The sequence below is a fragment of the Miniopterus natalensis genome, chromosome 3 (assembly GCF_054644295.1).
Source record: "Miniopterus natalensis isolate mMinNat1 chromosome 3, mMinNat1.hap1, whole genome shotgun sequence".
NCBI classification, from domain to species: domain Eukaryota; kingdom Metazoa; phylum Chordata; class Mammalia; order Chiroptera; family Miniopteridae; genus Miniopterus; species Miniopterus natalensis.
In genome coordinates this window covers 76,851,189-76,867,273 of record NC_142083.1, presented here as the reverse complement: position 1 = coordinate 76,867,273, position 16,085 = coordinate 76,851,189, and the positions used below count along the sequence as shown (strand labels likewise).

Sequence of the window (16,085 nt, the reverse complement as noted above, 5' to 3'; positions counted from 1 at the left end):
CACTCATCATTGATGTTTCTATCCCTCTCCCTCTCCCTTTTTTCTCTGAAATCAATAAAGATATATTTTTTTAAAAAAAAGAATAGCCTGGCCGGGCGTGGCTCAGCAGTTGAGCGCTGACCTAGGATCCAGGCGATTGGGGTTCAATTCCCAGTCAGGGCACATGCCCGGGTTTCGGGCTCAATCAATGACTCTCTCATCATTGATGTTTCTAACTCTCTCTCTCCTTTCTTCTCTCTGAAATCAATAAAGATATATTTTTAAAAAAGAATATAATCATAATTCCAACATTCTTTCTATAAAGTAACAAAGATCCAGTTGTTGGAGTTGAGAAAGAGCAACCATGAATTACGGAAAAGGGGACAGCCAGCTGCGTCAGTTATTCATCAATGAGGCTTCCTCTATATAAAATATCAATTGTGCCCGGCCGGGCGTGGCTCAGCGGTTGAGCGTCGACCTGGGATCCAGGCGATCGGGGTTCGATTCCCAGTCAGGGCACATGCCCAGGTTTCGGGCTCGATCAATGACTCTCTCATCATTGATGTTTCTATCTCTCTCCCTCTCCTTTCCTCTCTCTGAAATCAATAAAGATATATTTAAAATAACAATCGCTCTGTCTCCCTAGTCCCCTAATTCTGCTTCATTTCCCCCCCGGACTACTTAACACCTTATATCATAAATATTTACTTGTTGCCTTACTATGCATCTTTCCCTAATATATAAACAAATGCTTCCTGAGGGGAGGGCACTGTCTTCTGCTCTGCTGGGTTCTCGGCACTTGACACGCTGGCATTAGCAGGTGCCAAGTGACTGATTATGCTGCGGCCACAGCGAAAAGCTCAAGACTTTCCACCATGGAGGTTTGTTGCACTAGTCTCTGTCCTTTTGTATAGGCTTAAAACTTTTCATAATAAATATTGTATTTGAAAACAATGGAGGAAAACAAAGTGAGCCATACTCATTGTACTTACTTTCTTAAAGCAAAATTTGGGAAAATTATTCCATAACATACTTTAGTGGGAGTAAAAGTTAGACTTACCAAATTTTTTGCAGAAAAGCTGATCTACCATCTTTCGTAATTTAGTGATTCTGGCATACCACTCTTCCTTTACTGTAAAAAGAACAAATATACAAATTTCCTCAATTTGATGGTGTTAATATTTTATAATTATAAAATAGGCAGTATTGCCCGGCTGATGTGGCTGAGCTGCTGAGCATCTACCTATGACCCAGGAAATCTCGGTTCAATTCCTGGTCAAGGCACATGCCCGGGTTGAGGGCTTGATCCCCAGTAGGGGGCGTGCAGGAGGCAGCCAATCAATGACTCTCTCATCACTGATGTTTCTATCGCTCCCTCTCCCTTCCTCTCTCTGAAATGAAAAGATATACTTAAAAAAAAAAAACCACTTTAAAAAACCCTAATAAAATAGGCAGTATTTTTTTTCTATTCTGATGAAAATTATTCCTATTGTTTCAGAATGTGTTTATTAAAACAGTGCTAACACTGAATAAAAAAAGTAAGAACAAACAAAACAATGACAAAATGGAAATTTGTAATTTAAGACTAATTTTACATTGGTACTCTGAACTGTCATAATTAAAGATAGGAAATAGACAATTCAGTTTACTCAAGAACAGCTAGCAGGACATTTTTGCAATAAATTTAGGCATTTAAGACTACCAGTAATCATTCCATTACACAAACTCTAAGTGATGCAAATTATATTTCTTTTTTAAATTCTTATTTATTGATTTGAGAGGAGGGGGGGAAGAGGGGAAAAAGGAGGGATCAAACCCACAACCTTGGCGTTATCGGGATGACACTACCCAACTGAGCTACCCAGCCAGAGCTTGAATTCTATTTTATATACCCACTTCACGTCACTCCAGAGCAAAAGCAAGCAAGAGAACAAATCATGATTGTATTTCCTTCAAAATATATCTAACAACCAAATGATGATTCTACTGCCTATATGCTTTAAGAAGTATATCATTTTATGTCCTGGGTATAATGATGAATGATTATTCAACTGACTAATGTAGACTTGGGTAATCAACTGTTCAACACTTTATGCTAGATAATGTTAGCACCTCAAAAATAAAACAGACACCTGGGCCGGTGTGGTTCAGTTGACTGACCGTATTCCCATGCACCAAGAGGTCACTGGTTCGGTTCTTGTCAGGGCACATGCCCAAATTGCAAGCTTGATCCCCAGTAGGGGGCATGCAGGAGGCAGCTGGTAGATGTTTCTCTCTCATCAATGTTTCTCTCTTTCCCCCTTTCCCTTCCTCTCTCTAAAATCAATAAAAACATATATAATAATAAAAGTAGAACAGACATGCTTCTTTTAGTCTACCCAAAAATATGATGCCAATTTACACTTGTTTACAATGGGTTATTAGGAAGAAAACAGCCCGGCCGGGCGTGGCTCAGTGGTTAAGCATCGACCTAGGATCCAGGCGATCAGGGTTCGATTCCCGGTCAGGGCACATGCCTGGGTTGCGGGATGCAGCGGATCAATGACTCTCTCATCATTGATGTTTCTATCTCTCTCTCCCCCTCTCTTTTCCTCTCTCTGAAATCAATAAAGATATATTTAAAAAAAAAGAAAAAAAAAGAAAACAAGTTTATTCTTCTAGAGAGTATTAGACAGTATTTTGACATTGTGTATTTCTTATATATAATGTTCTGACCTGACACAAGACTGAAGACCTACCTCCTGAAGCTGGTTTATCAAGCTGTAAGTCTTCACGTGTTGAATTCAGAAGTTCATGTCTACAAGGTGAAAAAAAGTAGTAAATATTCACAAGGTAATATTGAGCAAAAGTAGTAATTACTAGTACTTATTTAATATTCAGTCATCAACACCAGTTTTTAAAAAAACACAATCTGGACTCCTGAGTATAATTAAATCCTAATTCCTTGAGATTTCCTCAAAATAATAAAGCTAAATGATAATTATACATTGTTTTATAAGATGCTTCATAGAGCCCGAGTCCTTACAAAAATCCGTTAACTCTGCAACCCAAAGGCATTTTATAAAGCATAACACCAAAGGAAGCAAACTACAAAAATTTTAAACGAGAGTCTTTAATTTTACACTTCATTCAAATTACCTTAGTTCAACATATTTATAAATTGGTGACAAAAATCCTAAATATCTTTCAATACTAACATTTGCAGAATAATATACTTGCTTTTTAAAATTTTTCCCAATACACATTATAACATGATTTCAAGATCACATAATTTTCACAATCTAACTTCCATATCACTCTATTTTGTTGTAATGGCCTACAGTAATTGGGGATGGAGGGGGAAGAGAGATAGCAAAGACAAGCATAACCATGTCTCTGTTAACAATAATTCCAGAAATAATGAAAACTAATATAAGTCAATAATATACATAATATTTGATCAATATTAATGAGCTGTGAAATAAAACATTTGCTAAACTCTACAGAATTACCCTTCTAAATAAAATAGTTTTTGTTTATCAAGACTAACCACATTAACCTTTGGGGAAAGGCTTTACAAAGTCCTTTCCAAATGTGAAGATAGCTTCTCATAAATGAGTATATATTGAAAGGCCGTGAAACAGGATGTGCACAGCATAAACTACCTTGTGATAAGCTTGCATAAATATCTAAACATCCAAACACAGTTTTATATGCTTTAAGATAAGCAAACAAGCAAAACCTGTAAAATAATTTATATATTTATTTTGTTATTTAAAAGAAGTTTCAAAACTTCTAACAAGTTAAAAAAACAAATAAAATGACAGTACAAAAGAGTTCTTAAAACAATAAAATTATTAATGCATCACTGTGGGGGGGGATTCTTATTTATGGCCCTTAGCTACTGTCAGGGTTTTAGAATAAGCCATTTTATTTACCATTCAATTTCATAAGAGACTGCTAAATCTTTAATCCACAATTTATTGGGGGGGGGGGTCTGTTAACAAGTTTCTCCCTATGGATGGCCTGTCTGGTTTTTTACTCTCTAGAACCAAATGATTTTTTTTTCCCTTACCCTTACGTAGGGCACTGAAATTTTATGAGGTGACTCATTTTTTATACTTTTCAAATCTCTTTTCACTTTAAGTCAGACGTTCCTAGATGAGGACTCAGTAACCTTTTTCCTGTCTCATATACACAATCTTCTTTACATTTACAAGAATACCAACCCTCTAACCTTGTCATTGAAAATTGTAGTTTAGCAATTACATTTTATTATTGCCTAGACAACTATTCTCCAATTATTCCCCTTTACAAATATATCTAGTACTTGTTTCATGGATGTAATAGGAAATTTCAATATATTTGCACTGCACTAATCTGTTGATGAATGCTCTCTTAGTCTTTTACACCTTTTACTGTAATCTTAATAGAATCGAGGAGAGTAGAAAATACAAAAATGGGTGAATGTAGCTGCCATTTTTAAAAAGCATTTACACTTCCAATTCAAAAGCTGCACTAATTTTTTTTAAATCCTCCCCTGAGGATATGTTTATTGATTTGAGAGAGTTAAAAATAAGACATTAATAATGTATTATTACTTTCTTTAGCATACTTAGCAGAAAACTAGAAAAGAAAATGACAGTTGTGTGCAATCAGGTATCAGCAGGTTTCATGTTCTGAAAGCCAACTCTGGCATGACTGACAAAGACACACTGGTAAACGGAAAATAAAACAACACATAATGACTAAAACTTAATTTAAATACAGCCCTACTGGTTAATGAATATTTGTCAACAATATAAAAAAACACACTAATCATGAACAAAGAAAAGAGTCCAAGAGTCTTACTTCTTAATCACAAAACGAATCCTTTCCTTGGCAAGTAATATCCTTTCAAGGCGAGGAATTCCATAAGTAGATGGCCTTCGGAAAGGAATTCCTTCAGGAAGTCCTTCTACATAAAGATCTTCAACATGTGACTGGAAAAGAGGGTATGGGATCGTCACAGGACCTTTGGCTTTTATAGCTTGAGCTTTAAAGATAAAAAGAGAAAGAGAAAAGTCATTAATGAAGAGGATTAAGCACAAAATAGTGGAATATCTTTGCTCTATAACTTTTATAACTTAATCTTACTTCTGTTTATTATAACTGAATCAGAAAATAGTACAGAAGAACTAAAAGGAAAAGAACACTAAAGATGCCAATGCTCTATTTAAGCAAATCTGCAATGAACCAATGTATATTTTGAAGGAATGTAGGCATAGCCAGATTTTCTCTTGAAATCTGAACCACAAATGAACCCAGAAAAACATACCAGTTAATACCAGCTAATGTACCAGTATGTAATGAAAGAGAAGTAGTTTTTAAACATTTAAAATGCTAGTGTAAAAGGATTTTCTTTTAAGAAGCTGAAGCAGAAGATTTACCTAAAAATTTTGCTAGATTTATTTACCCAAGAGGAAAATAATGCAACAGCTGCAAAAAAGTGGAAAGCATGGGGAGTGTTAAGAATCAAATATACTCGCCCGGCCGGGCGTGGCTCAGTGGCTGAGCGTCGACCTAGGATCCAGGAGATCACAGTTCGGTTCCCGGTCAGGGCACATGCCCGGGTTGTGGGCCTGATCCCCAGTTGGGGGTGTGCAGGAGGCAGCCGATCAATGACTTTCATCATTGACGTTTCTCTCTCTCTCCCTCTCCCTTCCTCTCTCTGAAATCAATAAAGATATATTTAAAAAAAAAAAAAAAAAGAATCAAATATACTCAATAATATTGGAACATCTTTGTACGGTAACAGATAGTTAATAGACTTATCATGGTGATGACCACTTCATAAGATATAAACGTCAAATCATTATGCTGTACACCTTAAACTAACATAATAATGTATGTTAACTACACTTTAATTTAAAAAAAAGAATAAACTATAATGAGTAGATATTGATATTATTAAACAAACTATAAAGGCTCAGTTTTTCTGAACAGCAGCAGACATTTAAATATCACTGGGTATTAAGTATGTTTTTGTATGTGATAATGGAACTGAGATTAAAACAATGTCTTCCGCTCACCCAACTCCCCATTTGAAATGCAGGCTTTTGAGGGTGAAATGACATGATGCCTGAGACACTGGAGCTTTAAAATATTCTTGCATCAAAAAGAGACGGGGCAGAGAAGAACAGGAAAGAAAATACTGTAAAATGTTAAAGGCTGTTAATCTTGAGTGATAGATACTTTGAGGGTCTTTGACTCTTATGTTTTTGTTTGGAAATTTTCATGATAAAAAGGTATTAAGAAGTATCAGTTACGTTCATCTATAACATAGGAACATTTACACTTAGTATTAAAATTTTCACAGGTAAGCCTTTTGTCATGAAGTAAAGCAATGCCACATTTTCTATGACTACAGACACATACCATACACATTCCATTCTTCTTTCTAAGACTTCTATTTCATTTAATTCACACAGCAGTTACCTAAAATGCTCTCTAAGTAAGTTGAAAGAACAGCAGAGGTGCTATTTATTGACACTGCCAAAAAGGCTGCAAAGCAAAAGTGACTCCTATGGATTCCCCTTGACCTCTCTTCCCTTAGGAATTCCCATCCGAACAGCCTCACTTTCTGCTGGTACTTTAAGTATGTAAAAGTCTATTTGCTAAACATTAATATTTGTACTAAAGGTTCTTTCTTTCTTTCTTTATTTTTTTAAATCTTCACCAGTGGATACCTTCTCCAATTGCTTCTCAGAGAGAGTGGAAGGGAGGGAGGAAAAAAAACATCAACTGGAGAGAGATACATCGATTCACTGCCTCCTGCATGCACCCCGATCCGGCCAGGGATCGAGTCTGCAACCAAGGCACGTGCCCCTGGCCAGAATCAATCCAGGACCCTTCATCAGTCCGTGGGCCAATGCTGCCACTGAGCATAACTGGTCAGGGCTGTACTAAAGTTTCAAGTATACCATATTATATATTAATAATGACTTAGATTTAACATCCTCTGCTGGTACACTACATCTGAAAATCATATTTACATATAATAATGAAACTAGCTTCCCCTACGGCAATCACCATGTTATAGTGCTTCCTGTGTAGAATATGTTATCAATTTTTGCTTCGAAGTGGACCAATTAAGATCACTGGCAAAAGGATATGACTATTGAAAAATGGGATGACTGCTAAGAGAACCTTAAAATAAAAATTAAAAAAAGGCTGAAAATATTAAGGAAAAGTTATTTAATTCATTATTAAATTTATTCTAACCCTAAATTTTCATTCATGGGTAATCATCCTTGATAAAAAGAGATATATGTTCATTTCAAGTTTATAAAAGTAAATAATGCCAATGTGGTTTATAATTTTAAAACTTTACTTAGAAAAATTCAGTGATACAGGACAGCACCACAGAAATTAGATTGTAAAGTTAAAATTTAGTATATTTTACAATTTTACAGTTGACTACAAAGAATCCTCCAAATAACAACAAAAAACCCCAGCAAAACATGATATTTTAAAATAATTGTTGCTATTTTTAGGTGAGCATTTGATATATACCATCAGATAATAATGTATTGCTTGCTTCTTTTACCACTACATAAAGTATAGAATAGTAAAATAAAAGGAAAAGAATTTGTAACCTAGGTTAAACTCAGTTATAGATCAAGATAAGAGAAAATAAGTACATCTAGATCAGGAGTGGGGGACATCCATCCTACGGGCAGTATAAGGCCAAAGAAATCATTTGGTCCAGCTCTGCCAAGGCAACTGCAGGCGGGACTCAAAATTCAATAAATCTAGGAGCTTTTCTCATAGCTAATGTTTAAGCTGGTAATTCTGTATGGTCCACCAATGATGTTATTAATATCCAAATGGTCCATGGCAGAAAAAAAGTTCCCCACCCCTAATCTAGATGAATACTAGATTTAATATAACAGAATAAGAAAGACTATTATTTAAGAAAATAATCTTTAATTAATCTCCAAGAACCAGGACTTTGCAACAAATACAGGGTGGGGCAAAAGTAGGTTTACAGTTGTTTTTAATAAACTGTGTTTTGCGTACTCACAATTGTAAATCTCCTTTACCCTACACTGTATATAAATAAACTCCCAAATACACATGCTGAAAGTTTAAAAGAAATGCTTACTGATATTTAAAAGGAAAAAAAACAAACTTTTTCTAAGCTTTGTAGTAACCTAGAAACAAAGATTCTAATATTTGGACAGATACTATTCAACAATCTTTCGAGATACAGTAGAGCTAGACTTGCTCACATCAGATGAACTCCATTGTTAAAAGCTTATAAACAAAATATTAGAAGATTTTTTGAGTTCAGACTTACCATATTTTCTTTCAAACAACTCTTCAACTTGTTTACGTAGATCAGTAATTCGAGCATTCCATTTCTCTGAAAATTCAAAGTTAAATCTCAATAATAAATCCAGTTAGGAGCATTAATAAGTTCTTAAGATGACCCAACATCTAATAACGTTTTTCTATATAATACATCCTAATTTTTTAATAACCCATCTTCATCTATATAATTTTACTGTTCCAAAGAACTTTTTCCCTTTTGGTGGCTCATAGAATTGGTTCAACAGGAGATTATAGGGGATGTTTTAAAGTTTATTTTCAAAATACTTCAAGTATTTCTTTTTAGCCTTACAATTTCTGAAAAGCAGGAGGGCAGAAAAGACCAATACAATATAACACTACAAAATAGAGGCAAAAAAGAGGGAGTTCTCCAAGGTCATTCAGGAAACTTTCTAAAACATGTCTAAGTTGTATGGAAATGAGACGTTATGACAAGTTAAAACACTAACATGCTATCTTAAAAAAATGTATATAAGCAAAATGTTCTAACTATTCAAAAGAGATCACAAACACAATTTGCCACTAATATTTTATTTAGTCTCTTCAAAAGGCTACATATATCATCCACTGGGGTTTGGTTATATTAGCTGCTGGCAGTTACACAGAGCAAGAAAAATGAAGATATAAAAATATACCTCAAATAAAGAAGGTTTTAAAGCTAAGAAAAATAACTGAATTACTAAGTCATTAACACTGATTTAAAGTCTACCTAACATCAGAAGATACAATGTCTCATGCTTTGGTAAACTCAAACTATGTTTAAACAAGGTAAAGTTACTCCAAACTGTCCATGGTTTTCCTCAGATTAGATTCTAAAACAGTAACACATTTTAAAGCATGCCCCTAAAGAATGCTGTTAACTTTTTTACCACTGACAGAAAGAGTTCAGAATCAAAGAAAAGGGGTCCATATTTCATGAAGAACTTACCAAAGTTGAACTCCCTCACTTTCCGCTTTCCGGCGTTGGCGGGTTCTGCAGCTGGCGGCTGGGGTGGTTCGTTGCTCTTTGGTCTCTTAGTAGGTGGAGAATAATCATCATCTTGAAAAAGAAAACTGTCATCACTGGAGGAACAAACTCAACAAGCAACAGCCACCACCTATTAAAACCTCAGCATTCAAAAGACACAAGGGGCTTTAAATCATTACGTCTGTGTTGTTATTTCCAGAATATTTCTCCCAGTTACATTTGAAATTTTCTTCCTCTTTTGGGGTTGTTCAAGTGAATATATCTCATTTTCCCTGTTGTCCTAATTTCTTTTTACTTTGCTTAATGTGAATTGTCATTATAAATTTCCCCTTCTCTCATAACTGCTCTGAGATAGCTGCCTAGAATTATATTCTACTTTCAAGAATTATATTTTGTCTTTCAAGAAAAAGGCTTTCATGGAGACAGCTACTTACAATTATACAAATATTAAAGAAAGGGGCGAGAAAAATACAGCTTGAACAGAAAAATATTTAAACTTATATAAAATTCAAACACATAAACAAGGGAAGTTGACTATCAAGCACTTAAACACAAAATTTATAGAATTAAAGAAACAGGACTACATTATTTGTGAAACAGGTATTAGTATTATTGGTTTGGTCCATACAAAACCTATGTAGAAATGAGTATTCAGATATTTAAGCACAGAATATAGACTTCTCAAGACATGGAGTTTCACGCTAATTTCCTCGGGGATATGTCTGCAACTCAACACTGCTATGATACTTTAATATATCTAATGCTAGAATTAAGGACACTTGACTCAAGTAAGAAAAGTTATCAATGTCATAATACAGTCCCTGAAAATGTCAAGTGAAACACTACTAAGATTTCTGCTCAAACACCACGTGTAAATTATTGAAAATATAATTTTAAGACATCTGTACTTAAAAATAAATATGGGATAGAGAAGAATATAATTACTGTGTTAAAGATACTAACAATAACGACAAAAAAAATACCATTAAATACAAGTGTCCTTTTTAGAGCAGCATAATTTTCATTCTCATTTTATAGGTAATAAAGGCTCAGGGAATGTTATGTTACTTAACCATGTCACATCACTAGAGAGGGCATCTGAGATTAGATTATGAGTAAAACTTTTTCTAGTAAACTAACAGATAAACTCTCAAACAGGTTACATAAAATCCAAATTCAGCGTCATATATAATGTTACGTGGAGGAACAACAGATAACTTTTATGTACTTTGTATACTAATCAAGAAAATAATCTAACGCCTAAAATACTTGAATCTCACTGCTATCACAGCAACTGAGTACACAATCAGACATTGTTGCCCTGGTGCACTGCCTTTGGGTTCTTCCCGTAATGCCAACAGATATTCTGGTAATCTGAAATTATTCACTGACTACTCTAACCCATAGGAGAAAAAGATACCAATGTCACCAATACCAGATAAAGTGTCATTATGACCCAATTATGTGCTGGAAAGACAAAAATGGTAATTTAGGGGATACTATTTCAGAAAAACATCATATAGACAACTTATGACACAACTTATAAAAACTGTCATGTGTTGAATACCACTGTAGAAATGCATGTTCAAAGTGAGAAAAAAAAATCTATGGTAGAAAACTATTTAAAAATGAAAAACTACTAGTAAAATAAAACTTGACTATGTCATCTGGGCTTATAATTGTCAAATTACTACAAGGACTAAAAGTGGTCAAAAGATCTATAATAGATTATTAAGTAATTACATTCAAACCTAAGTAGATACATTTGGGAAAACATTAGGTATCTTTAAAACATCTTCAACTCTGGAAACATGCTGAGAAAAATAAACCCTCTTTTCTAACTTCCAAACAGATTTTTAGAAGCCTAAGGGTATTTTTATGCTAGTTTACAAGGGTAAAATGAAATATACTAATTTCACCTACGAATATTATCAAAGCATTTTAAACGTTCAACATTAATAGTTCTTCCAAACATCAAGCAATGACATTTAAAACAAAAGTATTTTCCCTATAGGCTAATGCCACTTAAAATCTATAGATCATAATTTAAACCGGTTGTTAACTGAATTACATAAAATGAAAGCCTTTTGAAAGAATATAAAATGAAAAAGAAAAGATAGCTGTAGGATGGTAATGAAGAAATGCAGTTATATTAATCTCAATTATCTAAACTGTTTGAAACTGAAGCCAAGGTGAAAGGCCAAGAGTGCTTTTCTTTAGTGTCAAGACCTCACTTCTTGAGTCTAACCTATTTTACAGCACAAAGGATTTAATAGTATAAATATATTTACAAAAGTAATCTCATTGATCATAAACAGAGAAAAGAGAAAAAGGGCAAATCTGGGAGAGTGTTTTTTAACAAGACAACAAATGATTTACGATCTTTAATAAAGATTATAAAATATTAAGTGGTATCACATTTCTCAAGTGACAAGTCATGAAGTTCAATCTATTAAATGTGAACAAATAAAAGAGATGAATTTAATTATCTGTGATGATAAACTATCACACAACACATTATATTAAAAGAGTAACCCATTTAAATCATATCAAACATGGAATTAAATCATAATAGCAATGAACTTAGCCACACCTTCTATTTTTTCTCTCCACTCTGCTAAAAAAAAAAAGAACAGCTTTAATTGTTGTTGAGAAAGAATGAGAAAATGTTTTCACTGACCTCAAAATCAAAATTATTTCTCTGTAGCAGATAATATCAAATAAAGCTCCAAGAGTTTACCTCTAACAATTGGGTCTAGCACCTTTTGTGTAGTAAGACACTATTTCAGGATGCTTCAAAATTAAGCCCAAACTATTTATAGCATTAAAACTAAAAGCTTATAAAACAAGTTTCAAAAGAGTTTAATATGCAAAAGCTGTTATTCAGGAATATACGATAGTTATTCTACCAGCACTAACACAAGTGGCTCCACACCTCAAAAAATGGCACAACAGTCCCTAACTCAAAATTTGTATTCAGAAAAAAATGTTTTTCTTTTAGCATCATATTTACAAATTTGATTATAGATAATACAGACTTCAGAGCTAAAATTTGTTACTGCGATCTCAATGGTGAATGCATTAATAGCATATTAAACATTTTCTGATACTCTTATTTTCACTATAAGCAAATTGATAATGTTTTACACCTAATTCAAAGCAAGCAAAAAATAAATCAAAATCAACCAGGCACTATCTCTTTTGAAATTACTCAAAGCCATTAATTACTCTACACATTTCAAATAAATAAATGGCATTTTTTACCCATGGATCTAGGTCATAACTCCTCTAACACAAAATCTTCAAATGTGCCCTGGCCAGTGTCTCAGTTGGTTGAGCACTGTCCCATGCACCAAGAGGTCATTGGTTCGATACCTGGTCAGGGCACATGCCTGGGTTTCCGGCTCAATCCCCAGCAGGGGGTGTGCAAGAGGCAGCTGATCGATGTTCCCTTTCTATCTCCCTTCCTCTCTCTCTAAAATTAATAAAAAATATTTAAAAATCTTCAAATGCTAACCTACTACTCGACCACAGATTCTATGAACTGTCCAGTTGCAGTTGTAAGATAAGCACAATATTTAAACAATGACAAACAGCAAAGCATATTGGCTCTATCTTTAGAACATACCTAGAATTCAACCCCTTATGTGCATTGCCACCATCCTATTCTAAAGCACCATGTTATCTGCCTGAGACAACTGTAACAGCCTTCTAAACTGGACTTCTTGCTTCCACTATGCTCTGCTGAATTTTGCAACACAGCAGCCTCACGTCTCCTAAGTAAAGGACAGAACATGTCGCTCCTTTGTTCAAAACCCTCCAATGCACCTTGCCTACTTGATTCACTCCTAAATCCTTGGTACCCAGTACAGTCCCTCCCCAGTATGTACAAGTTGCTAGGTATTTACAGAATGATCAAATGAACACTTGAATAGTGTAATCCTTAATTATAAGCAGCAGCCAAATATTTATCAAGGTCCTAAGCATGAATTCCACAAAAAAGGATATCATTGGAGGATGACAGGTAATCCAACTACTGAACCTCTAAAACAGTGTCATCCAAATTGTAGTCCATGTGCCGTAGGTGGTAATGTGAACCAACTATACGCATTCTTTTGTTGAAATATTCATGTATATGAGAAAGAAGTAAATATTAAATTTTCAAAGATAGTTTCACTTTGGAAGATGCAAAATTAATTTTTAAATGAATCTACTTAAAATTAATTTAAAGTAAAAACTTTAAGTGATGAACAGAGTAAGGTTAGTCCACAGCAGAATGAACATATGTGAATGGCTCAGGTTTGGAAAACAATGTCCTAAAAGAGAACTGCATGATTAGGAAAACTCTTTTAGAGCAAAAAACTTCCCATTTAGCTTGTCCATGACAGCTAGACATCAAACAAGTGTGAGGTAAGATTTTCTCTGCACACATTTAAGACATGGCAGCAATCTGACTTTACCCAGAAATGCAGTCATGATGTTTATGAAATTAAGGCTTGCACAGTCATATTATTCCAATGGCTATTTCTCAAACCTAAGTCACACAAGTTATAAATGTGTACCACTGATTAAGTACAAGTGGACCACCACAAATGGAAGAGCACACCACTAGCACTGGGTAAGGAATGTTATCCTGCAGAAATAATGCATCTGCCTCAATGCCAGATAGCCCCTTCATAACTCTATATAATTTCAAATAAATATATCAAAGTTAAAGTACTGTGGAAAATCTGACAAACTTACGTGATGACCAAGTTCTTTTTTAATCTTTTCTATAAACTATGTGAAAAATGCAGAAAGATACAACAGGAGAAAATAAGTCACCCATGGGCATGCAGAATTATCTTCACTTATCTTTTTCCAGTATTTTTCTGAACAAAACTAACATCATTCTCCATATACACGTTTCCTTTTAAACTTGCCTTGTTCATGAAAGGCAGGATTGTTTCCTCCCATTAAAAAAATGACAATAGGAGCCTTTTCTGGATCACTTACATTAAAAAAAATAATTTAAAAAATCACAATTTCAGTGCCTGTGTGTGTTTTCTATTATGAGGATATGCCAAAAATTAGTTCTCTAACTATAGATATTAAATAAGTTTCTACAATTTTGCGATAATCTTTACAGAAAAAAAGAAACAACATTTATCAAACAGATGTGCAAGTTCTCATCTGACCTTCCTTATTCACATCACAGGCTTTAAACCTGATCCACCTTAATGTATGGATAGAAAACAATTAGCAATTTAATTAAGGCTGATATATATAGTTTGTTCACAAACATACATGCCATAGAAAATGCTACTCTGTAAAGTAATTACTTACGAAGACCTGGTATTTCACTGGTCTTCTGAACATAAAGCCACCTATATAGCAAAATTCTACTTGTTGACAAATTTGGATGATAAAGCTTCTTGTAGTCTTAGTTTAAAAAAAAAAAAAGATTTATCACTCCCTCCAAAGACTTAAAGTTGAAAAGACTGACACTTTTCGGGTTCATGAGACATTAATTTTGTGATTACCATTAACATCTCTTTAAAGGTCTTCCACTATAAAAGTATATATTTACTTTCTAAACAATTTTAATATAGCCTTTATCTCCTCTAAGATTTGATAAAAATAACTTGGTTGTTTTTCTACTTAAAGTTTTGTCCTAATAAATTTTAATAATTATTTAATAGTAATCTATTTTTCCTATCTGTATAGAAAGGACAAAGTTCTCAGTATTTATAATATTTATATGCTCTTAAGATTTTCTTCTCTGATGGTTAGTGAGGTTTATAACTAAAAAAATCAAATTATTTAATGCTAAATTATAAACAATTCAAAATTGCTTTTAAGTTAGTAAAATTATATTAATGATAAAAAGAAATATATATATATTATATTGAGATATGAAGAATGAGAAAATTTCTCATGTTAGGTGAAAGCTAACAATCAACTTATATTTTAGAAGCAATGAAGACATACATTTTGAGTAGTTAGTTGTAAGTAGCCAAACATCATAAATAACCAAGTGACACCTGGAGGAGACAGGTTGTTAGAGAGAGAGAAAGAGAGAGAGAAATCAAGAAAGGTTATGCAGCATTAAAAAAATAAAATAAAATGATGAAGTACCAAGATGTGTGGCTATGGGGGGGGGGGGGGGGGACGAACTATGGGAAATGTGATATATGTGTATTTTAAATGTTCTTTATAATGTTGTATGCTGAAAGCATCTATGTATTTTTATAAAACTATTTCTGTGTATGTATACACACACACGTGTATATATACATCAAATTATTTTTAGATGTATACACAATAAAATGAGTACAGGGGCTTAAGAGCAGGGCAGGTATAAATATAACTTAGCCTACTGTAATTTGTTGCATTGTTTCAATACTTTTCCCTAGGAAAAAATTATTTTGAGGGGGAAAAATTTATAGAGTAAGTAGTGTGAGACAATTTAAAAGGAAAAAAAATCAATATGTACTTAATAATTATTAAATATGAAGTGACACTGTTAATTATTAGCTGACTTTTTAAATAATTCAGGACAAACTGGCTCATCTGCTTTCATGCATTATCTCTGAACAAGAAAAAACTAAATTTAAAGCAACTTTAGCTACAGAGATTAGTTTAGAATATATTGTACCTACTGATTCAAAAACAGTTTTTAAGAACAGGTTATGTTAGCCTCTAATAGTATTTTAGGGGCAAAACTCGCTTTAAAAATGGACTAAACTGCCTGGCCAGTGTGGCTCAGCGGTTGAGCATCGACCTATGATCCAGGCGATTGGGGTTC

At 33.7% G+C, this 16,085-nt stretch overlaps 1 protein-coding gene across 7 annotated transcripts in view; it reads right to left on the bottom strand.

Moving 5' to 3' along the window:
- GTF2I (general transcription factor IIi) overlaps positions 1-16,085 on the bottom strand; it is a 100,113-nt gene that overhangs the window by 24,573 nt on the left and 59,455 nt on the right. For all 7 annotated transcript variants that reach the window (XR_001602192.2, XM_016199040.2, XM_087815607.1 and 4 more), the window contains 5 exons: positions 9,260-9,370; positions 8,300-8,365; positions 4,810-4,993; positions 2,718-2,776; positions 1,040-1,111 (listed from right to left, as the gene is read on the bottom strand). Coding sequence is in view for 6 of the 7 variants with exons in the window: in XM_016199040.2 (XP_016054526.2) it covers positions 1,040-1,111; positions 2,718-2,776; positions 4,810-4,993; positions 8,300-8,365; positions 9,260-9,370 (492 nt within the window). In the remaining variant the exon portion in view is untranslated. The remainder of the gene's footprint in view (positions 1-1,039; positions 1,112-2,717; positions 2,777-4,809; positions 4,994-8,299; positions 8,366-9,259; positions 9,371-16,085) is intronic.